Here is a 26268-nt window from a genome sequence, read left to right on the forward strand (position 1 = left end):
TAACTTGTGCTCGATTAACATATCTATTAAATTCCCCATTTAAATATTATTCTTATGTTATGTAATTCATTGTACATATCATTCCGTTTCACATATAATAATGGGGTACTTCAGATATATGTTCTTGGATTAAACTGCGAGTTTAAAATTGCTATAGAACTTTAGTTGCTAAATAAGGGACTGTTTATGCTAAAATAGAAAATAAGAAGGTAACGTGTCATGTCCGAGCATGCTTATGTTGAAGATACATTTATAATGTTCCAGCATGCATCTCATTATTGGTCTTATAGTTGTCTTATAATACTTCCAACTTGTTAAGCATATGCTGATTAGCCCATTATGGAATGGGCCAATGAGGGGCTTCGATTTTCCTTATTTGTTTCGAAGTGTTGTGTTTTTTCAGTGCCACTGTTTTGTCAAAGCTGGATACTCATCTCATGATCATGTCATTAGCAAGATGGAACCAAATTATTGATGCTGGGATTAATGGAGTTGGATGATGGTTTTATGAAGATATACTTTGATGATACTTTCTGTATGAATGATTGAGAGAATTTTTGCTGAGACAAGTTGAGTACTTTTATGCACCATTTCCCCATCTCCATATAATGTTTTATGATGTGTTGATTACAATATTTTTTATATGTAAAAATTGTAATTAACTTGATGCATGGTTGGCACATGTTAGCAAGAGCAAGGTTTGCTTGATCCCCTTTCTTCAGGCTTTAAGGCTTCATTAGGACTTTCTTTGCTTGATTTGGAGGCACTACCAATGTATTCTTCTTAAATTTGAGCCATCTCTGTTCCTAGTTAAATTCTCAAGTTGTGTGTTACTCAAGTTGTGTTAGTTAATTTCTTTGACCATGCGTTATGCTGTATTTCAGAATCAGGGAGAGGAGAGGAGAGAAGGAAAAAAAAAAAAAACATTTCAGTTCAAACCAACTCAATCATATAAACGAGCCGAGTTAACACTTGAGTTTGGAAAAAAAAAATTAAACTTAGATTAATTTAATTTTTAAGAATTTTTTTTAAAAAAAAAATATGAACAAAATATACCAAAATGCTTATATTATAAATCTCATTAATCAAATTTGTGAATCTACTCAAACACCAAACACATTAATTTATTTGGTGTATCATTAAAAATACATATTAATTTATATTCTGTATCCTCACGAGTCAACTCGATTAATAAATGAACTTAAAAATCAAACTCAAGCTCGTTCATTTAATAAACGAGCCAATCTCAAATGAGCTTTAAAAGAGCCGAACTTTGCAGCCCTTTGTTCAACATATGCAGTTGCAAATATTACCATTCACAGCAAATACTCTCTCTGCTACCAGTTTGTGTGTAGTTAATTACAGTTAAATCACAAGACTGAATCTACACAAGCGCTGTAACAATCCAATTATTGATTGGTAAAACACACAATCAAATAGGGGGAAAAAGTGAATGATATGAAGAGATGAGAAAGTGAGACAAGCCAAAACCCGGGCACAAGCAAATTCTCTCACACAACCTAGAAATATTCTTCTTTTTTTTTTGGAGAACCTAGAAATATTCAGTGTCTGCTTGACAGTATGCAAATAATACCCAATAATCAAATTATTATACAGTAAGAATGTGTGGTAGCATCAATATACCATGTACAACCAAGAATCACTAATCAAACATTGTATCCACAATACATCAAATGTGTACAAAATAATCACAGAAAAAATACAAATGGTTTGTACATTTAAAGTAATATCTTGATAAACCAAAAAAAAGGAAAAATAAATAAATAAATAAGAATGAGAATCCTGCTTCAGCGCCAAGTACAAATAAGCAGGTCAAAAAATTTCATGTAGTCACTGAACATTATTATACCACCTTCATTGATATAAATAATCAACTATGCAAAGCCCGCCTCTCAACCTACTTATTGAACAAATAATCTCATCCTAGCTTCTCCACTTGCATAGCATATTGTTACACATGTCTTGTCTTGTCAATCTTTCAAATTTCACCAATCTTGATACTTATCACAAAATTAAAAAAAAAAGGTTTTCTGTGCATGGTGTCTAAATGAGTCCCGTGTTGTATGGATTGTACGCTTGGACAGGCATACCTGAGCCGTAGGGGTGGATACCGGCTCCATATGCATTGCCAAATGGATTTACAGGCTGTTGATGCTGTGGGGCCATCATCATCATCTGCTGTTGCTGCTGTTGGAACATGAAAGCTTGCTGCTGGTTAGCCATGGATGCCATTTGCACAGAAGGTGGGGCAGCCATGGCATTGGAGGCAAAGAATGGGTCGTGTGCTGTTTGTGACATCATGGGACTGGCCATTGGGACTGGCTGCTCCCAAGGGTTATAGCTCACATTCTGGTTGCTTCTCCTTATTGCATCATCATATAGGCTGTCTAGTGTAAGTATGTCTAGGCCTCCCCCCTTTTCCCATACACAAGTGAAAAACCATAAGTATAAATATAGCAAACTATTTAATTTGTGATCTACGTTAAATGGACTCATCCAATGTATAAAGTACCCATGCCGGACAATCGAATCTTGGATAAGCATATGGAATATTTGTCCGACACATGTAGCTGGACATAAATAAAACTACCATACTAAGCAAGAAATGCTCTATGGCACCTTACGAACTCTATTTTATCATAGAAAATAAATTTTGTATATTAAAAAATATAAATATTTTGTCATATACGCATGCCCTTAGATGAACACATGCTACAAAGAGGCATTTTCCTTTTCCGTTCTTTTTTTTCTCTCTTTGAGGGGGGATCCTTTTCTTGATCAACTGATTTTTATTATTTTTTGGTCAAAAACAAACCAGACGCAGAAGAAAATAGTACAATACCAGATTGCTAGCAGCTGTGGCATTCTCGTTCAAGCTAGGAGCAGTAACAAGGGCCAATTCCCAGCCTGTAGTTCCATTTGCAGGATTTGGGCCAGCCGGAGTTGATTGATCGGCTGCAATTTCAACAACCAATAAAAATAAATAAATCAGAAAAAGAAAACATTAGTGGCATTTCTACATTACAATATTCCATTCAGATAAAACCCTAACCAAAATTAGCAAACATCAGACTGTCTTCAATGTGTTTAAATCTTTAAACAAATTACCCTTTGTTCATATTACTCAAAACAGAACCAATGTAGTTAATTTTATTAAGGTTGGCCTTGAGAACCCAATGGATATATGATTGTTTGCATTGCAAAAGATAATAAAAAATAAATAAATAAAGATTCCTCCACAAAATGTGAGCCATGGTACAATGCTTTACATCATTAGATTTCTAGAAAACTTACCAACAGGCACAATAGCCAATGCCACAGCATTCTTCTCATCTAATTCTGAAGCACCTGGAACAGGATCATTCAAACCCTAGCAATAAAAATGCAGACACTTCATAAGACTCCCATGAATTCAGGTAAAAAAACAAATCCAGAGTAAAGGTTCACAGTAGGATCCTGCGAATTTCCTTTGACAAGTGAGAAAGATACTAAAAATTACCAGCAGATCGGGTGGCCCAGCAACAGGAGCTTCCACCTTTACTGGTTCTGGTTCAGGTGGCGGTGGGGATGGTAGATTTGCCTCCTGTACCTCTGGACTTTTTTTGTACTCTATGGCTAAGTTTATCTTAGGAGCACCGTCCTTATCATCAGTCACCTGGTTTTTGAAAGTAAAGGATTAAAATGAAACTGAGGCGGGAATTTAGATGTAAAAGAAGATTTAAATAAAACTTTCTTGTCAAATTTAAAACAGCAGACAACTTTTAACTAAAAAGGTTCAAAAATTGTAGACATTGCACCAACAGACTACAACTTTGACAAGTTAGCCAAAGGATATTTATGGCTCATAAAGCCAAAAAATAAGATTAGTCAGAGAGTTGATGAATTAATGCACATAATGATGGCACGCATCGGAAAATACAATGAAGAATATATATGTCCAAACGCTCAAACTCCTAAATACACTCAGTTGTTTGATCTGCTCAAATAAATGATTGGCCTTCATAAAATAAAAAAATAAAGGATATGAATTTATTTCATTTAACTGAGCATATAGCCCTTGACAGAGTAGAATGGCAAAAAAAAATTCATGTAGCCAACCCCACTTGATTGTGACAAAAGGCTTAGCTTGGTTTGGTTTGGTTTGATTTATGTGTTGTCAGACTTAATAGACTACTAGGGAGTTGATAATGACTAGATATTTGAGCATCTGAAACCACGTGAGAGAACTTTGAGGAATTCTGCCTAGAGGGACAACCCGAAACAACAAAGCTTTTTATGATTGCATTGCATCCTAAGCCAAGTGAAAGTTTGACAGTGTACTACAGCTCCCAACAATCACTGACATTTGATGTTCTTTTGCTTTACCTTCGTGATAATAGTTCTTTTGCTTTGTCGTCGTGATAATAGTTGCCACATATGAAAACATATTGCTTCCAACCAAGATAAAAGTTCACTAGAGAGGATTTCAATACCTGATCCTTACGAACTGTTGAAGCTCGTGGAGCTTCTCTCACATACTCTTCCATTGCTTGCATAAATGATGCAGGTGGCTTCATTATCAATCAATAAAAATTCCATCAAAATTTAATGAAAATAAAAATAAAAAGCAAAAACCAAAGGACTCAAAGCTCCTTAAATCACCACAAGAGAAATCACAAACCTGCTCAATCTTAACAAATCTTTCTCCACGTCCAATGTCAAGGTTTTTACATATTTCATAAAATTCTGACAGCTTCTCTGCCTGAAGATATGATTAAAATTTAAAATATGCCCACGAGGAAAGAACTCCTTTCCTCCAAAGCTATTGCTATATTTTTTATTTACCAAAAAAAAAAATTGTAATGGTTGCTAGAAATCTTTTGCAAAAAAGTATTACCTGTTGCCCTGCCCTCCGATATATATCCAAAGCCTTGAGAGCATCATGGCGTTGCATCTCAAAGAACTGTCACAATACATGTCATCATATATCCCTGATCAGCTAAAACAACCAACCTACTCATTCAGAAAGACAGGACAACAGCCTACCTTGTCAACCAAATTGATAGTACCATCACTGATAGCACTATAAATTTTAATGCTTTCAGAAGCAACCTATTGAAAATAACAAAATCACTCAGGTCAACAAAATGCTATTTGCAAGTTAGTTCAGTAAAGCCATGGGCAAAGCAAAAAGATTATGAACTCCACTCACCATGGAAAGTGCCAATTGAATCACAAAATTATGAACTGCTGCTCCTTGTGGCTGCATGAAAGCTTCATTATGGGGCCCACTGTTTGTGTATTGAAAGCTAGACACTTTATTTTTTATACAACTTAAGTCAGTTGACTGAATCAAAGAAAGTTACCTGGCAACCAAGGACACGAAAAAGAAGCTGCTGCAAAGCTGGTAACTGCTCAAGCAATTCTGGAGTGTCCAAATCTTTAGTTCTCTGCACCACAATTTGCATTAATAATTATGTGGATGTTCAGTGTTTCAACCTAATCACAGAGCCACATTTTCAATTTGTATACAGGTATATTATCCCAGGAAAAGAAGAGCAGTAATTAATTCCCAACAAGGTCCCTCATGTAAAGTAAGCATAAAATAGAACAAGCATTTAAGCATTAAAGATTGTTCTTAAAGGAAATGAACTACATTACTGTAGATTAGATATGAGTAAGACCTATGAAGCACGGATACTTCAAATAGGAAGACGTATCCGTATCGTATCCGTATCGGATACTGATACTCCTCGGATACTTACGGATACATATCAGCTACTTATTAAAAATATCAGATACTTCTTAATTAATTTTTCATTAATTATGAAGTATCGGATACTTAGTTTTGAAGTATCGGATGCTCCAAGTCACATATTATCAGATACTTCTTAATTAATTTTGAAGTATTAAATGCTCCAAGTCACGTATCACTCCTTTTACGAAATTAGAATTGTATCATTTCTTACATAACATCATAATATAATAAAATTGCGAGAATAAATAAAATATTTTTACAATACTTTACTTAGTTTTTTTTATAAAAATAACATAGTAAGCTAAAGTAATAGAATTCATCAAATTGACATATCTTCATTGTATCATGCATGTCCCCTACAACTACATAGAAGTAAGGATTAATAAGATAATATAACAATAGTAAAATTAAATATCAATAAATAAACTTGCATAGAATATTTTTGACTAGTACAAAAGGAAAAAGTATAGGGTCAAGTTGTGGATTGCTTTGATATTATAATATCAATATATTAGACTTCATATTGAAATGAAATATTTGCAAGACGTATTGAAAATTTAAAAACTAAACTAGCTATTGGCTTAAATTAATACCTAATTCTTAAATATTAGTATTTTGCATTATAAAATTACTGTGGTTTCTCATCATTCTTGAGCTTATGTGCAACTCACTGCTAATAATTTTTTTATTTTTTATTTTTTACAAACGTATCCTACCCGTACCCGTATCCTACTTTTTTAGATTTTGCTGTATTGCCGTATCCGTATCATATCGTATTCGTATCCGTATCCATATCTGTATCTGTGCTTTCTAGAGTAAGACAAGCTGTCAGAGAGCTTTGACAACATGATTTGGGACCAAAAGTGGCTAGTGGTAACCATTGAATAAGTTTATAACATTGTAGTGTGCTACAAGTAAACTAGAACTGATGTGGACTAACAAGTAGTATTGTCACCACTGTTATCAACAAAAATGTAAGAATCAAAAGATACTATCAAGTATCAACTCAAATGATTCACAAAAGTTAGATTAACACAATATCATCAAAATGTGAGCAATTTACACTACACTTTTGTGGCTGTAACAGAAACTGAACCCCTCATGTTTGGTTTGGCTTTCAGAATTTGTTTTGTGAACTTTTTTTTGAAAAAAACATGAAAAATAGTTTTAGTTTTTTTTTTTTTTTTTTTTGAAATAAAAAAAATAAAAAAACGAAACCAAATAGTTCTAAATGGAATTGCAAAATGGCCATATTTCAGTGAAAATATAGATTTGCAGTTTCTGTTTATGTTGCCAAAGCAAAATAAACATAAAATTTAAAAGCCAAAGGAGTAGAAAAGGATAAGTTCTTACAGGGCGGTCGGTCTCAACATCGTACTTCAATACACGAAAACATTCCAACCGCTCTTCTATAAATAAGGCATAAGTGCGAACCCAAGCAGAATAATCCCATGCTGAACAGCAGATAACAACTCTTGTCAACACACAAGTCTCTTTCTATGCATTCAAATGGACATACTAAACTAGAAACCAAAAATAAAAATAAAAGGAAAAAAAAAAGCACACCATTGGGACTGGAATCATCTTTGAAATGGGCCAAGTTGAGCATATGGCTTCTACTCCTTCCATAATTGATTAGTTCTTCATGAAATGTGGGGTCCACTTCCCTCAAAGCACGATGAATAACAATTAAAGTTTTCAATGCAACCTATACATAATGACATAGTTATGGAAATCTCATGCACAGGCACCTCGACAATAATGCATGACAGTAGACAACTATCTTTCAAATCATGGGATTAACTAGTATAGGAAAGTATATAACAGCCAGGACAATTTGAGTTAAGTATCTCACGGAATTGTTCCACCATTACAATATTCAGTATCTAATTTAAATCTTGAGTAATGAAGCAGACAGTAAAAGAAGTTTAATGAAATGGAAACCAAGAATAGATCCCATTCACACAGTGCACATACCACAACAGAAAAATATTTATTTATTTCCTTCAATGAAGAAAGCACAATCTTTCCAAAGAGAAGCAAAGTTCCATTTTCACATAGGGCATACAAAACATAACATCAATTAGCCACTTAATGAGGCAACAGCAGACTCTCAGTTGTTAACTAATATCAGAACCTAAAAGGATTGATTCATTTTGTAGGTAAACTTAAGATTCAATTTGGAAGCAGAAAACATAAAGAGTGAATAATTGATACATTTAATTAAACTCAAAGGCTGACAGAATAAGCACAAAGGGAAAGATGAATCAGGATGTTTCTTGTTCATAAAATCTAATGCTTTTGGATAGACATCCATCTTTTGAAATTAAGATTGCATGATCAAGATTAGCTATCACTAAATTACAATTGCCTTCATAGTGGTCTTGGTTTCAATTGAATTACTCCCTTCACTAATTGACAATATGATATTTGCATTGATTTCCTAAGGAAACTAAGCACTTTTTTGTATTTATCATTTGGAAGGCGTCCCAGTGACTTCAATGATGGGGAAACCCCCCGTTACTCTAGCAATGCAACAGGAACATGAAAAGTTTTCCGATGATATGGACCCCAAGAGATAAATGAAAACTTCCCAGACAGGGGTAACAATCTCTCCCACTTGGTGGATGAAATCTTCTCTCCTAAACTTCTTTCTTCCACACCCTTTCCCTCTTTCAATGAGCAGGAAAGAAGAATCTTTTGGGCAGGCAGGCATCTAACCTAGGTATGACATATGTAACAAAAATTCATCAATCCATAGAAGCATTTGCCCCACAGCTTAAAATACTTAGCACTAGTACTTGAGCAAGGAAAAAATACTTAAATCATAAAACAGAAGAAGTGTTACTTCAACTTACTCTCCACTCGCTAAATCTTATTCACTTAAACATAAAGAAATATTGCATGCACTTGTAAATCTGACAATCACTATATATTTCTTAGATTAAACCCTGAAAGCACTTTAAATTGTAACTTCGATTAGTTGCAGTTACTTTAGCACAAAAATGTGCTCCATAGTATAAGTTTCCATTATAAAAATATGATTTTCTTGAACACATACCGCCCAATTATGTGTCTTTGACAATCGTCTAGCCAAAGCATGTATGCAATAAGCTACATCCGCTCGAGGCCTCGTAGCTGAAATAGCAGCAAAAATAGCTGCAAGGGAAAACAAAAATTCTCCATCACAACATTTTAAGGCATATTAAAAATTGATAAGCACAAAATGGAACAAATATGAACAAAGGAGCAAGCCCATCAAAAAAACAAACCATCTCCTTCTCAATAGAAATTACCAACCTCTTATGTGTTTTTCTTTCGCTGGGCGCTCAACATGATTTGTGGACTTAACAATTGCAATATCCAACTCCTGCAAATTCCAAAACCCATTCAAGAAGGTCAAAAGCCATCCATCATTGCAAGAACCATACTGAGGATCTCAATAGAAAATACCTTGTAATCACTATTAACTTTGGCCAAATTGACAGTGGTGGAATCCTTAATAGCTCCAAGTGCCTTCCTCAAGCTGTTCTGTGTACCTCCCGACATTCTCTCTCTCAATTATATAATTCTACAAAATTGTCAACTTCATAAATACTACTGGCATTATTAGATGGATCTGAATTCCCCTCAAACAAAAACAAGCATCCTTCATAATTACTGCAAAAAAGTATTATACATCCCAATTTGATTTAAACTATTAACAAATCTGATATTTAAGCTTGCAATTGGAGTAAATTTTATGTAAATATTAGAGACCAAATGAAAATTATTAACATATGAAAATAGATTCTTAGCTGATTTTATGGAAAAAAAAAATTTACAGGAAATTCTCAACTATAACCAAAATTTGACTCTTAAATCCCGATCAACCATCAATGTCTTTGTGTGCCTAATTGAATCTGGGTTTGAGTATAGATCAATACAGTAAAGTCGTAAATATTAGTAAATCATTGATACCAGAGAATGTTCTTTAGATGATAATAGTTGGAAGTTATAAAAGCAAAGAAACACTAAGGGCTTGTTTGGTTTGTCTTTGGGAGATATGTTTTTGAAAAAAAAATTGGGAAAAGAGTTTAGAAATTTGTTTGACTGTATATTTTGGGAGAGTTGTTTTTTTGTGAGTTTGAAATGATTTGATATTTTAAAAGAATTTGAGTAGACGTGTGTGTGAGGCAAAAAGTGATTGAGAAGGAGAGAGGAGAGAGAAAAAATGATGTGTGTGTGAGGCAAAAAGTGATTGAGAAGGAGAGAGAGGAGAGAGGAGAGAGAAAAAGTGATTGATTGATTGATGTGTAAGAAAGAGAAAGTGATTTTCAGAATTTTTTGAGAAAAATTCAAGCCAAACAATTTTTTAGAAAATTTTTCCTGAAACTCATCTGCCAAATGCAAACCAAACATACCCTAAATGAATCGGATGCAATATACAAACACAAAACCAACCAAAGAAGAGTACTTGATCAGTAAAAAGGCAAATCAAATCGAAGCTAAACAATGGTGTACAAAGTCAAACAAAACCATAATCAAAGATCTAACAGAACAGAACACAAACTAACAAACAACACAACACAATGATGAATCCCAAATTCAAATGAAGTTTTGAAGCTCAGATACTAAATACAGAAACGAAAGAACAAAACTGGAAAGAGATCAGAGTCGACCAACACTAACCTCAAACAAAATCGTAGAGAGAAACAGAGAAAAGAAGAGAGAGAGAGGCGTCGGTAGAGTCTGTCTGGTGTGAGACGAAGAAAAAGTCGCCAAAATTGAATTTTTAGTTTTGGTTGGCCGTCGGCGTCAATCACATTATGTAGTGTATATAAGCTGTCATTCCCACCCCCTTTTTTGTTTTTTTTCTTTTTTTTTTCTTTTTTTTGTCCTTATCATATGCATTTAAAATAAAATAAAATAAAATAAAAATAGTAATTATATATAATAAAAATAAAAATAAAATGTATTTAAAATAAGAATAAATTACAAATACACCCTCCTCTGAGATTTACTTAAAATACAAATTATCCCCTGTGATTTGAAAAATTACAAATACTTTCCTGTTAAAAATTTTTATTTAACAAAATTAATTAAAAAAAGTGAAATTTCTAATTGTTCACCTATACAATAATAAAATTATCTGAATTATTAATTGAAATAAAATTTTAACATTATTAAAAACTATTAATTAATTTGATAATTTATTAATAAAATCACCTATTTATTATGAAATTAAAAATCGTAAGAGATACAATGTAATTTCTAGAACTACAAAAAATAATTTATAATTTAAATAAACATCAAGAGATCCGTTTATAATTTACCCTTAAAATAAAGTTGAATGAAAATCAACACTCCTTATACAAATATATATTACACATTAACAAGTTAATAACATGAAATATTATATTTAAATTATAATTATTCTTTTTAACAAAAATCAAAATACTAAAAAATCTAACCTAAACAATACTTTTTAACTTCACACCAAGGCCAAGTTTAAAAATAAATTATTTTAATAATTTTTTAAATTTTTATAACAAAATATAAAAATAATATTTAAAAAATAATATAACAATGTATAATGACATTTTAATTTATTAACTAAAATATATAATTAATATCTAAAAAAACTAAAAAATTGAAAAATTAACACACTTTTCAAACTATGCCTATATTCCCTCAGACTTTTTCTCTCTCTCTCTCACTCACTCTCCCGTTTTCAAACCTGTCTCTCTCTCTCTCTCTCTCTCTCTCTCTCTCTCTCTTCGCTTGCTTTTGTCAGAATACGGTATACGGAGGCGTACGACGTCAAGACCGGAGGTGAAGTTTGGATTGTTATAGAGTGATATCTGAGCCGTTGGATGAGGCGGTTTCGATTAGACTTTTGAGATCGAGTGGTCCGTGTTTGTGGTAGGTGTGAGAGAAGTGTGGTTTTGGTTGTATTTGAACAGATTATCTAGAACATAAAAAATTGTCTTCAGAACTACTTATTATTTTTTTTAGACAAAGAAAGGAGGAGAGAAAAAGTTGTTTGGTAACAAGGGAAATCTTATTATACTACTAATCGAAATTGGGAAAGTAGCACATGAGTAAGGACACTGACTTCCATATATAATATTTTTAACAAAAATATTAAATCAGTGGTTTTTTGAAAATATAATTATAAATAGTGATAAATTTTACAAATATTAAAAGTAATTAAAATCATAATTTTTCCTATGAATTTGTAATTACTTTTTAAAAATTACACTAAAATATAATTTTTTTATTTTTTTATACCCTACAAATTTGCTTAAAATACGAATTGCTTTTACGGTTTAAAAAATTACAAATATCCACTTGTCATAAGTTTTTTATTTAATAAAATTAATTTAAAAAAATAAAATGTCTAACTGCTCTCCTAGGCAGTAATAAAATTACTTTAATTATTAATTAAATTATATTTTTAATATCATTAAATATTGTGCGTATCTGTTTGTATCTATTTTTGTCAAATTTCTATTAACAGGTGGATTAATTAGGTGATGAAAGGTGACAGGGTCAAAGTAAGAGTTTTCTATTAGTTAAAGGGACATATGGCATCAGAAGAATAGATCAAGTGCAGCCAGTGGTTCAAGTGATGGAGCAGTTACTAAGCTGAATCATGGACTTAGTGGGTTGTTGCAGAAGTGATCAAGTACAGAATAAGGCTTGGCTCTATCGATCAGAGGCTCAAAGTGTTGAGGGACATGTGGCATCATAAAGGAAAAGTAGCTCGACAAAGAGAGTTAAAGATTTGAAAGAGTTTGAAAGCGTTGGCATAAAGAGGCAGTTACAGAAGCAGTTGAGATAAGGGCAATTACAGATTCAAAATCATGTGATCATGGGTTAGAAAAAGAAGGGAGAATATATAAAAGCTATGAATTTTGCAAGGAAAGACATCAACAACACAACAACACATAGCTTTTAGACTTAGGAGTAGTTTATCTTAACTCATGAGTAGTTTTTCTGTAATTTGTGACTTGTAACTCTTGTGAACTTAGATAATTTCATGTGGAGTTGTCTTTGTTTATTTTGTCTCTTTCTCTTTCAATTGTTAATTGTTCCAAAGAAGTCCTTATTCTTTCAAGGCATTTAGAACCTTTATACAGTCGTCTGGTTTCCTGTTTAATTATTTGTATAAATTATTGCTTGGTTGTTGTCGATCAAAATCTAGCATAATTTTTACTAACAGTACCGAATGTTGTACTAGATGAAAGTGGATAGGAACTCTAAATTTGAACTGGACCATCCAGGAACTAAGTGCCTGGAAAATAGAGCATCGTCAGAGCTGCATGATCGGGGTTGGCCGGAAAAACCCTCCGGTGTAGAAATGAGTAATCGGAGAAAATGAAAGACTCTCTCTATATGTGCAGAGAGCAAGAGAAAGAGTATTCAAGTTCTATTGAGTTGAGATGAGTTAGATAAAATACGTTCAATTGAAATAAGTTCAATTATCTTCAATGTGAAAAGAGTGTTTGTTTATATAGAAGACATTGCTTGTTCCCCAAGATGGGTTCATGGAATTTGGGTGCCTCAAGGCTCTCTTTATCATTGCCCAAGATAGGGGACCACCGTGTGGTTAACCATGAAGGCATGTGCACATTGTAACCACGCATATAACATATCACATTCCCTTTATTAATTATTTTCGTGATTCCAATAAGGGGGATCAGCTGAGGTAGCACTGTGCACATGCATGTGTTCACAACATCCATACTTGCTTAAGAGTTCCCCAGCTCAGTTCCATTCATACGCTAGTTCGGCCCTTTATCTGGTTGCTCATAGAGATGAGCTAGTACATTTGGATAGCCTTGAGTAAGTTTAACCCACTTCTGTTCTATTGATGGGTTCGACCCAGCTCAAGATCATGCCTAGGCTGGCACGTGTGTAGCCCAAGTACTTAAGGACTTTGGGAGGATAATTCATGTGGAGATAGGCTTTCTCATTTGGCTCACATGGGTATCTAGCACATTCGGATGGCCATTCGAGTTTGGGCTTAGTGATATGGACCAGCCCAAGGCTTGGGTTCGACCCATTTATATTTTGCCCTTTCATTTGCCTCTAGCTGGCGCTAAGGTTCCCTTGGTGGGAGCTATTGTTCGATACTCCAACCGTTGCGTCACTTTGGTCTTTTTTCAGTCCGCCCTTAGTGACGATTCATGTTCTAACACACACACCTTGCATGCGTCCTTTCACAGTGACACGTAGCAACGTGGAGTTGGTACGCAAAGATAGTGCGCCACTCCTTTGCAAAATGAGGCAACTTGTACCATCGCGTCGATTGAGGGTAATAAAACCCTAGAGCTGTCCTTTCGCCCTTGTCACCAATTCCTAAAGTTTTGAAATCCCAAAAACCCTTTTGCTCTGCCTTTCTAGTTCCAACAGAGCGCTACTCTAACTCCTACCTTCATTACTATTAGTTCTAAACGCTATTTTGCCTCTTTCCGATTCTAGACTCCAAGACCTACATTCCTCTTTAACAACAGTCGTTCATCTACTAAATCTCTGTAAGTTCCTTTGAATCTCTCTTTCTTTGTGCTTTTTGAATTCTGTCGCTATTATTGGCCCTAGTGCCATTGTTTTCGACAGACCATACTATTTTTCTGCTCTTTTCTTAGTGTTGCCTTGTCTTTCCTTCTCTTGGTCTAGGTCATGGGTAAGTTTCATGCACTAGTTGACACTTCAGAAGTGATGGTCCTATTCCGTCGCGATTACGGCATTCTGGATGATGTTACCCTTACACTGGCGAAGGTCGACACCAAACGCGTGGGCACAAGGAACACCGCTACATATTAAGTTGATTTGATAATCGTAATATATTTAATTTATCGTATTTGTCTACAAAAAGAAAATGGACGACAAGTGTGTTTTTAAGAATAGACCATCTTTTTTCTTTTTCTTTTTTGTGACAAATGTGATAAATTTAATAAGTTACAAATATCAATTCAACCTTTTTTTTTTTAGATGATATACACGAAGGATCCTACAAAATAAACCGTTTGGATTATTGAAATAGGACCTATTGTAGATCTCATAGGCCTCAACAACACATTCCAATCTAGATCATAGATGGGAGTAGAGCTGTGCAAACTGTCGCTTAATATGCTAGAATTGTCCAATCCGTCGGCTAACCACGAGTTGGTTTGATCAGCGATTTAAAATTTATAGTCCATTTTCGAAATCGTCTCGCATGGTTATAATTAATATATATATATATACATATATATATATATATATATATATATATATATATATATTTCTAGTGAAATATCAAAATAAAAATCAGTGTGAGATAGATTTGAAATATTGAATTTGGTACAAATTACATAGTGTCATATATGAAGAATATTATGTAAAACATGAAAAATATTATTCAAATTATTATTATATAATATGCAAATGCTTCATAATTGTTTAATATTATTCTTCAATCAATTAATAAGTTAAACCTGTCCAAACTGTAGTTTGGTTACGATAGCAAATTTAGCAATCCGTCATCCACAATTTGATTTTAATTTTATTCTCAAATTGTACTGAATCGAACCGAACCATGTACAACCCTAGACAGGAGGATAGCCTGATGAAAACTTCTATTTACACACCACTAATCCTCTCAGTACACAACATTAATAAATTAATTTTATATTCCAATAATATCCTCAAATGAAAAGATTAATAAGGAGTGTATTCTATCGATTCAAAGATTTCATACATAAAAACACAACACTCTTAACGCACCATCATCACTTACAGACATATAAGCATCCAAAATAAATTGGTTTTGAACATTTAAGAGTATTTAAATCAATTAGTTTTGAAAATTTGCATACTATGGATGACACTAAAATTGTTGATTTTGAACAATGCAACAATGAAAATATCAGTTTAATACTTAGCCTTTCGTGTTTTATTTATTTATTTTTTTTTTGTTTATCTCATTTGCATAATCGTTGGGAAGATAACTTTGTTCGTCACTTGTTTGGATAACCAGCGTTGAATTTTTACACAATGTTCGATTATTTTTATTCGAACAAAATAATTTTGTTCAAATTATTAAGGTTAACCCAATTATAAGTGTTCATACATAAAAAGTTGACAATTTTAATTCCTTAAGAATTCATTTCTCAAATTTCTCAAATTTAATTCAATTCAATTCAATTCAATAATTTAATTTGTTTTGGGTATATTTTCTTTTCTTTTTTACAAAAAGTAGATGTATTTAACATTTAAAAAAAATATATTGTAACAAATAACATATAAAATTTCATACATGTTCAACATAATAAGTCTGAACGAGTTAAAGTTGCTCATCATATAAAATATAAACGTATTTATTTTGTTCAACATAAATATTTTGAACATATTCAATTTGTTCATTTTTTTTTTTTTTTTTGTACGATGATATTATGTTCAGACAACCAAAGTTGAGCCAAACTCGAAATAGAAATTGATTTGGAAGTTAAATCGGTAACCAAATCAAAAGAAGATAGGAAAAACATATTGAGGTGAGAATCAAAAGGTGAATCAAGGGTGAGCATGACAAATTATCAACACCGACAATGCACTAGCGAAACAATGACAAGACGATGACGAATATAGAGATCTAAAAATATGATAATGCATGGGCAAGCCAATGATGAAATGACGGCGACAATAGAGATCTAAAACAATGAGAATGCACCTGCCAAACGAAATCCTCCGCCAGCAATGGAGATATTCAATGCTGACGGAAGTCTCTGGTGTTAGAAGATAGAGATAATTGGGTGTAGGTTGTGGTGTGTATTCAAACAAACTGGTGTTATGTTACCTTAGGGCTAGTAATGAAAAGTTAAGGTGTAAACTAAAATATTTTCAAACCCTAAAAATTATTTTGTATGTGTACTAAATAATAGTGTTGTAGACACCCCATTTTTGACTGTCCTTAAGACTTGGGCGTCGCTGATTGATCACTCAATGATGAAAGTTGTGCTGTGCAAATGTTCGATTTCTTTAGCAAAAAGAGCTCTAAATCCCAACCTTACACCCTATTTTGGACCAAAACTATTTTGACCAAAACTTTTTTAGACCTTAAAACCCTCTTTTTCAACATATTTTTTCCAAAATGTTTCTACGATGTTCCAAGGATCGCATTTCGTTAAAATTGCACTTTTTGGTAAACTGAGTAAGGACAAAGTGGAAATAAATGGAAGAGAGGTGAACTCTTTAAAAAAAAAATCATTTAAAACATCTTATTTAGAGGTTTGGAGTTGAAAAAAATTGGAGGAGAGGGAAGAAAATTAGTTGGGAGAGAAGTTGGGCGTCAATCGTTAAGGGAAAACTAGGCAGCCTCACTAAATCAGGTCTATCCTTTTGTACACTTGAACTTAAGTTATGAGGCCACCACCATTAGAAAGTGGACTTCTGGGGTTTCATTTTACACTCAAGAATCTCCTAAAGCCGAGTTCAGATGAGGGAGATATGATATGACTGTGTGAAGTTAGGCATCAATCCGGTTAAGCCAAAACTGAGCAGCCTTCACTAAAATAGGCATATCTCTTAGCACACTTAGAATTTTGATATAAGGCCACTTCCATTGGAAAGTAGACTTTAGGGGATTCAATTTAGATTGAAGAATGACCTACAAAGGAGTCCAGATGAAGGAGATATGCCCATTTGATATCCTGGAAGCAGATTATTGATGGTTGACAGGCCATCATTGATAGCCGACCGACCACCATTGATGGCTGACAATGCATACTTCTGGCCGGTCGGCCACTGGTGAAAAAGCTAGATATTTTTGTGTCAGCTGTCCAAGGCTTGATATTTTCGACCTAAGGGTCTGTTTTTCTATATATAGAAGGCCTCTCTTCTTGCTTTCAAGGTTAGAAAACATTTAGGAGCGAAATATTTTTGGAAAAATCTTCTCTCTCTACAATATTCTCTCTCTATAATTCTCTCTCTCTTTTACAACTTGCATAGCCTATGCCTAAATACACTAAACCAAACCTAGAGAGCTTCTTGCTGAGGTGATTTGAGCTTGGATTTGAACTCTTAAAGCACTTGAGAGTGTGAAAATTGGTGGTTTATGACTTAAGGGTTCACTTCTCTCCAAGAGGTATACTTTTTCTTGCCTTTGTAGCATCTTTACACCATTTGTTTTCCATCTTTTCTTGTTGTTTTTAAGCTCTATAAAACCTATTTTTATGGGCTGAAGCTTGTGGTTTAAGGCTCTTAAAGGTTGCGGGGTTAATCACTCTTCTTTGAACCTTGTTCTCTAAGCCTTTACACTTATGTTTCCTATTCTTTTCTCAACTCTTTTTGAGATTTTTACCACTGATTTTCAGAGATTCTCAGAGGCTAAAAATATTCTTTTGAGATCCCAAAAATAGAGGGGTTAGCCACCCCTCTTTATGCTTGTTTAGTAGTTCAAAAGTTTCATGTTTTAGCTTATTGTTTTAGCTACTTTTGTCTTCATTCCAGCATGTTTTCCAACTGATTTTGGGCTGTATAAACTCTGTCTTTTTGGGTTAAAACTTGTGATTTAAGGCCAATAAAGGTTGAGGAGTGGTTCACCCATCTTTGTACCTTGTTTTGGAGGCCTTTACCCTTGTGTTTCCCACATCTACACTATCTATTTTTGAGCTTTTAAATACTAAATTTCAAAGTATTTTCAGTGGCTAAAATCAGGTTTTGAAGTCCAAATTTGGAGGGGTTAGCCTCCTCTCCTTGTGTCTTATTTGCACGCTTAGTTAGCTTCACATGTTAACATATTTTTCTAACTTAACTTAGCTCAAGTCCAGCATGCTTTAGCCTCTAAAATAACCTATTTTAGCTCTGTTTTGGGATGGTTAGTTCGTTTGCGTCTTGTTTTGCATAGTTGTAGTGTAATCGCTTTCACTAGCTTAGTGTTTTAAGGCTTTAACCATCATTGGTGTGAGTTGGTTGCATGTTTTAATGTTTTTTTTATTTCATTTCAGCACTTATAATCTCTGCAATCTCCTTCATTTCTTCACCTTTTGGTTTTGGTTTTGCTTTGAAAGTGGTTTCAAGCCACTTGTTTGCCTAAGTGTGAAATGGATGTGCTACACCCAATGGTTTAATCTCTTAGGGAGTTCATTACTAACAGTATAATACCTCTTTCATGCCCAAAGCAACTTGTGGTTTGAGTCATCTTTCCATTAGAGGACACTCACCAATGGACTTAATGGATTAATGAATGATTTGGTAATTAAAATGAGTAAACAAAATTGACAAGTAAAAGAGGCAAGATAAGCATCTCTTTGTGTTGCATTGCATGTGTTCAAATCGAACGTTAATTTGAACACAAGAAAAATGGAATATTTCATACTCAAAGTGATGAAATGTGCCACTTTCCTTGATCTCCATCGCCCTTGATCATGCATGATAAGGTGATGGTCATTTGAGTCTTGTTCTTGTATTTATTGAACTTGCACAATTGGTTTCACAAGCCATCATGCAATGAATTTGCTCGATTGATGGTTTGTGAACCAAAGCTTGTCTCTTTTTTGATTTCCCCATGAAAAAGAGAGACAAAGTGTGCAAACAACTCTTGAGAAATACACTGTTTTGCTCTGTTTTGCAACAAGGAAGTTCAAACCAGCAGTGGCCAACAGCCACCACCAGTGGTCGAACGGCCACCAATGGTAGTCGACCGGCCACCATTGGTAGCCGACCGGCCCCCTATCGGCCATCAATGAAATTTGCACAGTGTATTAGTAAGGTGGAGCAGAAGTGTTCTGGAAGTGGGCAGCTTTGTTGGTGTTCATATGTGCAAACAGAGGCATTCAGCAACAAGGCAGTGGCTTTTCGAGTGAAGAATCGAGCATGCATGCATCCCTTGCTTCCCGGGATTAGCTAATTAGTTTAATTAGCAATAGATTGAATATGTGTTGTAATTAATTAGTTGTAGCTAATTAAGAGTTATAAATAATTAGTTAGTTTAACTAGTTATTCTATTTCGGTTTGTAATAATTAGTTAACTAGAATAGTTAATTAATTCGAGTTTTGTAATAATTAATTAGTTTAGTTTAGCTAGCTAGTTAGCTTTTATTCATTCGGACCCTCGTGAGGGCGTAATGTTGTAATAAGTGTGCGTGCGTATATGTTTTCCAACCCCACGTCTTTCTCCCTTTTATTTAATCGCTTTTGATGGTTAGATTAGGGACATTTTTCAATTAGCATATCGCATGCTTGCATCCATTCATTCGTATTGTATGCACCAAGGCTCGGCGTATCATTCAAACTGCATTGTCATTTCAATACTTCTTTGAATACGTGTTTAACCACATGTTATCAAATTGATCCATATACCATATTAGTAGCTGAGCCTATTAATTGCATTCATTACGTGTATTGCATTAGACACTTAATATAGTTAGGAATTATGCATATTTTACTAACTCATATTTTTTTGGTTTGGAGTACTAGGTGAGTTTTTATGCTTTAGCATACTTGCATAAGTGTAAATGTTGCCATGATTAACATGCATGCTATGAGGCTATGTACTTAACTGCCAGAGCTGCTTGAATGCCTATGGATGAAGGCTTGTTGTTTGAATTGGAACGATTCAACGAATGTAAGTTTTAAACCCACTTTGTTGAGTGGCAAATCATGTTTTTAGCCCACAATGTTTGGTGACAAATCTGCAAACTTTAAGCCCATTTGAGGTGGCAAATTCAAACCATTTTCGCAAACAGATATGAGTTGAATTGTTTCAAATTGAGCAAACTAGTCTATACTTGCTTGTGCATATCACATAGTAATGCTAGCCTAATAATTAGAATAAGAGCACATAATGTTTATAAAATATCATATCATGATTAGTAGAAGCCGGTCTTTGATTAGGCGAGCGGGGGTGCTCAATTCATGACCTTCCCCTCTCATACCTAATTTCCCGAGCCGAGAGAGCTTTGGTGATGACGGACATGTGGCCTTCAGCACGAGTTAGGGTTTCCTAAATTTCTCCAAAACAAAAAATATTTAGGTGGTGACTCTGGCCTCGTTTGGGAACCATCTTTTTTAGCCAAAAAGTCAAAAAGTTACTAAATTAGCCAAAAAGCCAACAACCCATACTAAAAAGTCAAAGTTCTCTTTTCTCTCTACTTTTTGCACATCTTTTCGTAAAAAGTTAAAAAGTCATCCCAAACATACTAGTTTTTTTTAGCTCATATTTTAGCCAAATAGCCAAAAGGTTACTAAATTAGACTGTTCCCAAACGAGGCCTCTGTATCTGGCAAAACAGTCCAATTTTGGCACTTTTGATTCAAAAATCAATTTTTCAAAATGATTTGTCGGATTTTGGACTCTTTGGTGTTTATCAATTTCACATTGCACTTGTGAGATTAGATTCAAAACCACGGGAGTTTTGAACTATAGGGCTTCTTTCAAATCTTCCGAAAGGGGGCACGAAAAGGCGAGCCACAGGTGTATACTGAGAGAATTAGTAGTGTGTAATGCAAGTGGAAGTTGGGAAAAAAAATTACAAACACATGGGGGTGCAAGTGTGTTTGCAGGGGGGGTGCAAATGAAAGGCTGTTTGCATCCCTCCATGTGTTGGTAATTTTTTCTCTAACTCCCACTTGTATGCAGTTCCTCCTAAATAGAATCACCTTAGTCTGATCCCAATAATTAGGATAAAATACAAATACACTCCTTAAGATTTGCTCAAAATATAAATTAGTCCTTGTAATTTTGAAAATTACATCCCGCCCCTTTAAGTTTTCTATTGTATAAGAAATGACACATTTTATTAATAAATTATCAAGTCAATTGATAATTTGTAATGATGTCATAAATATATTTCAATTAAAGATTCGATTAATTTTATTGTTGTATAGGAGAATAGTTAGAAATTTCATTTTTTTTTATTAATTATGTTAAATAAAAAATTATGACAAAGAGATATTTATATTTTTCAAAATTACAAGTGAGAATCCATATTTTAAACAAATCTAAGAGATGCATTTGCATTTTATCCTAAAAATTATGTTTATAAATTATTTTCTTTCTTTAGTGTTTACCCTTTTGAATTTGAACTTTTTGAATGGCGTAATGGAATTTGGACCCCATTAAAGTGTCATTTTATCAATTGTGTCCCCATGTATTCAATTGCCATCAATGAGGTGGGGTTACACATTAATATGAGCATTTTTTTCTTAATCCAAGCAAATATTTTCTCTTTTTAAGAAAATATTTTAACTTGCATTTCTTTTTGAATTTCAACTTTCATTTCTCTCTTCTTGTTAATCCAAATCCAGGCAATTATTTTATATTTTTTTGGCTTGAACTCGATTAGTTTATATAATTGACTAAAATTGAGATGAACTCAAGCTCTTGAAGCACCAATTGAACCAAGTTTAAACTATCATTAGTTTGACTTAAACTTCAAACTCATCTAAATTTTATTAAGAAGACATTAGCCATTTTATTACCTGATTTGGCTTGCATCATTTATATTCTTGAGAAAGAATTTTTTTTTTATTTTTTTTTTCTATTCTTTTTAATACCTATTGAAACATTTTTTGAATTGGGTGAAGTTAATAGACTGAAGTTTTATGAATTTTTTCAAAGTTACAAAAAGCTTGAAGGAGGAGTCACATGAAGGCTATCTATTTTACATTGAAATAAATTAAAGAAATATAAAAATCAATTGGTTATTACATAACAACTTCATGGCGAGTTTGTCTCCTGTTCGAACACATTCAGTCCAAACAATGGATGTGGACATTGATATTTTGGTAAATTAATAATTTTATATTTTGTCCATCTACATATAAATCCAATGATACAAGAGTGGCTCTATTTTCATACACTAATTTCACTCAGTTCACACATTTAATAAATTTTTTAGTAATATAATTTTGTCCTAGAATAAAAATGTCATAATATCCTCATCTTCTTCTACTCAAACTCTATTTCTAAAACACCACAACCATCCTCTATCACTAGCACCACCTCTCTCATCCACAATTCCCTCCCGTCGCCTCTTTTCTTACACGCCGCAATCACTTTCCGCCATGAACCATACACTCCCACAAGTCTCTTACCACAAATCATTCAATGTTGACTGTGAAGGTCTAGGATGGAGGGAGATAAGCTAGAAGTGGTGATGGTGGTGGCGATAGAGGGTTAAAAGTGGCGGCAATGACAGTAAAAGATGAGTGGATGAAAAGAAAAAAAAAATTACTGTTTGGTATAGTTTTAGAATATGTTTTCAAAAATAAATAAATAAAACTTCTTATTTCAATATGGTTTCATCTTTTGAGGGGCAAAAAAATTAAAAAATTAAAAAACATTTTTTTGGTATTTATTTTTGTCAAATTAATTTATATTTTTCTCATAAAAATTTCAAAAAATTGATTCAAAATTGAAATCAAACATACCCTTAGGGTTTTAAAATTGAAAATGAGGGTAATATTAGATTATAGAGATGTGTATTGAGAATTTATATTTTTATAATGTGTGTATTGAGAAAGTGTTCATTAAGTGTGTGTATTGAGGAGAATTAGTATGTGGAAATATAATTACCCATGAAAGAGGCATCTCTTCAGAAATCTAACTAGAGGGTGTTTTGGGGTCTTTGGGATCACCACGGAGCTCCTATCGAAGATCTGAGAACTTATTGTGTATTTTATTCTTATAAAAAAATACGTTAATCGGATATTAATAGCATTTAATCAAATCACATTTATATCAACATTTTTTTTAAATCATAATTATCGTTGACACAAATGTAATTTGATTAAGTAGTAATCAATATCTGATTACTGTGATTTTTTACAGAAATGAAATATTTGATGAGTTCTATACAGTAAACGATTCAAATCATTGGTGCAGACTCTGCAACAGGCTCACGGAGGCCCAACAACACCTTTTTGTCCGATATGAACTAGAGAGGAACCTCTCACAAATGGGATATTATATTCAACAAAAAATTTGACCCAATATTTAATGAGTTAATGGGTAGAAAAATGTGATATTCGGGAAAAACTAGAGTACTGCTATTAGTACCTCATCAATTATTTTGGACTCTTCATTTTTTAACTTTTTTTTTATTTATTACAATAATAGCCTCAAATGAAATTACCAAAAGGATATCAATTTTGGGACACCACATCTCACAATCAAGCCTACACACCCACTACATCATGAGTTAGGATTTATGAAAGTACCTACCTCCATCACCATCCATTCATTTTCCACAAATCTCATCTTCAAAACCTTTCCACTCTCGAAACCTTGAAAACCCTTTGGCGACAATATTCCAGCGGTAACGATGACAATCATTTGATTACCTACACTTTTCTGACAATGCCAATTAGTGGAAGTTTTTCCATTAACCACAACTCCATGAGACAAGATGAGTATAATAATAAAAACTCAAAGGAGGTTCATAATTTTGATGGTGTTCTTAACTTAAAAGAGATTATCCTTGTAAGGGTAAGTTTCTTGAAAAAAATGACAAAAATAATAAAAAAAAATTGTTCATCATTTTTTCGGGACTAAACTCCCAAACATATGACCAAATTTTGGGAACACAGGGCCGAACATTGTTCATCTGTTCGGGAACAGATAACCGAACATTTCTTATTTGTTCCAAAATAGATAATTGAAACTCATGGAGATCATATGACCCACAAAAGGGAAATTTTGAATCAATAATAAAAAAATTCTACATTTATTTTCTTAGGTTATGAATAAGTATGTGGAAATGTAGTTGCAATCATCTTCATGGGTTTTGTTAGGATTTTTTGAGAGATAGGATTTTTGGGATGTGAGGGTATACATTCAATTGAATGGGTAGAATGTTTTTACAAGGATAATTTTAGTATTATTTGGAGGGAAAAAAGAAATTTTAAGAATTTTCTGTCTCACTTTCTGTTCTTTTACATTTCTGAGCACTCTTAGGCATACATTGAGCATTCTAAATGAACTAAAGAGGTAGAAAGAAGCCTAAGAAAGAAAAATGAATTAAAGAACAGATTGAATCACATTGTAACCCAATTTCTGTATGTGTTATAAATTGTCTAGGGTCAACTGCGAGAACAAATCAACCGACTGAACATTGTGAGTAATATCTCAGTAAAGATATCTTAATTATACCTTATTTTCTGACTGTCCTTATATGGCAAGTTTTTCTGAATCAACGATTTGATGTATGTGAATGAGTTACCAATCGACTGAACGATATATTGTCTGTACAATTGAAATATGGAGCGCAATTGCTCGATATATCTGAATTGGGCCTAAGGCCATTTATGTATCTAATAAAGTGGACCTAAAGTCGTTATGGATCTCTGATAAGACTAATTAATTGATATGATATGACTGAATCTCTGACTAGTCTGAATGATTGATATGCAATTGCAATAATTGAATGGCCATTATACTACTGTAAATGATTAGATCCATGGTCATTCTGATAAGAGATAACTGACCTAATGAGTTATCTCTTATAAAGGTCTAAAATATAAAGAAGAGGGTGAAAAAAGGTCTGGTGTTAGAGACCATGGTAGCTAGTGACCTAGATGAGTAACGATGGTGGCTGGAAATAATCCAAAGAAGTTACTAGAAAGTAGAAATTCCCTCCTAGAAATGAGAGAAAAATCAAATTTATTAGCATTTAATTAATTGACACTTCTCAATTTCTTTTACCTTTTAATAAAGGTAAAGCAATCATATTACATAAAGGAAAGTTTACTAATAAATTCCATATTGAGGAATAGTGATTTATTTAATTCTAAGGATTTTTTTATAGATTAATTAGTCTCGTTGATTTTGAAAAGGTATATTTAATATATTATTTGAAAATTAGATTTACGATTATACCTTATTTGTATTATGTTTCCTTCTCTTTTTTTCTTTTGTACTAGAAAGGTAAGGTACACAATCTATGAGAATCAAATTTGGGATAAATTTTTGTATGAGAATCTTTTTATTTGAAAAATATTTCAAAAGGAGTACAAAACGACTTGAAATATGAGATTTTTCAAACATTTTAAAAAGATGTGAGATTCTTCAAATATTTCATAATGAGTACAAAAACTTCTTAATAAGTTTTGGACAAATGTATAATTTCAAACTGAAACACTCTAATGTAACATTCAAACGTAACACTCAAAAAAAAAAAAAATTTCTTAGTGTATTTTTTCCAAACATAACACTCTAATATAACACTTCAAAAAAAAAAAAAAAAAAATTCCTTAGTGTAACACTCTAATGTAACATATAGAAAAAATTCTTTATTATACTTTTTTTAAATGTAACACTCCAATATAAGTTATATAACATTCCAAAAAAAAAAAAAAAAAAAACTTAGTGTAATACTTTAATGTAACACAAAAAAACTCTTTAATATACTTTTCTCAAATGTAACACTCCAAAAAAACTTCTTAGTGTAACACTCTAATATAACATATAAAAAAACTCCTTAGTGTACTTTTTTCAAACGTAACACTCCAATGTAATACTCTAAAAAAATTCCGTAGTATACTTTT

At 33.0% G+C, this 26268-nt stretch overlaps 1 protein-coding gene across 4 annotated transcripts; it reads right to left on the bottom strand.

Moving 5' to 3' along the window:
- Positions 1 to 1588: 1588 nt before the first annotated feature.
- On the bottom strand, positions 1589 to 10604 carry LOC114262810 (putative clathrin assembly protein At5g35200). Of its 4 annotated transcripts, none has more exons than XM_028203223.2 (16): positions 10430 to 10604; positions 9212 to 9329; positions 9059 to 9128; positions 8820 to 8917; positions 7325 to 7466; positions 7112 to 7212; positions 5367 to 5450; positions 5213 to 5263; positions 5047 to 5112; positions 4898 to 4963; positions 4682 to 4762; positions 4494 to 4571; positions 3521 to 3676; positions 3316 to 3391; positions 2864 to 2976; positions 1589 to 2436 (listed from the first exon to the last, which is right to left on the bottom strand). In XM_028203223.2, exons 2-16 carry the CDS (start codon positions 9305 to 9307, stop codon positions 2065 to 2067), a joined length of 1650 nt encoding a protein of 549 aa, XP_028059024.2. In that variant the 5' UTR covers positions 9308 to 9329; positions 10430 to 10604; the 3' UTR covers positions 1589 to 2064. The 4 variants fall into 4 exon arrangements, with proteins under 4 accessions (XP_028059024.2, XP_028059032.2, XP_082759565.1 ...); XM_028203231.2 differs by having other exon boundaries at positions 9212 to 9418; positions 10430 to 10563; XM_082903439.1 differs by lacking the exon at positions 10430 to 10604 and adding an exon at positions 9583 to 9976.
- Between the last annotated feature and the right edge of the window lie 15664 nt (positions 10605 to 26268).

The sequence above is a fragment of the Camellia sinensis genome, chromosome 13 (assembly GCF_055761805.1).
Source record: "Camellia sinensis isolate YWXY chromosome 13, ASM5576180v1, whole genome shotgun sequence".
In the NCBI taxonomy this organism is placed as follows: domain Eukaryota; kingdom Viridiplantae; phylum Streptophyta; class Magnoliopsida; order Ericales; family Theaceae; genus Camellia; species Camellia sinensis.

Bases quoted from the DNA above. Each gene is read 5' to 3' on its own strand.
- LOC114262810 (XM_028203223.2), bottom strand. From the start codon at position 9,307: ATGTCGGGAGGTACACAGAACAGCTTGAGGAAGGCACTTGGAGCTATT. The intron at 8,918-9,058 runs GTTGGTAATTTC...TTTCCCTTGCAG, and splicing joins GAAAGAAAAACACATAAGAG to CTATTTTTGCTGCTATTTCA. The intron at 5,451-7,111 runs GTAAGAACTTAT...ATTGTGGTGCAG, and splicing joins ATGTTGAGACCGACCGCCCT to AGAACTAAAGATTTGGACAC.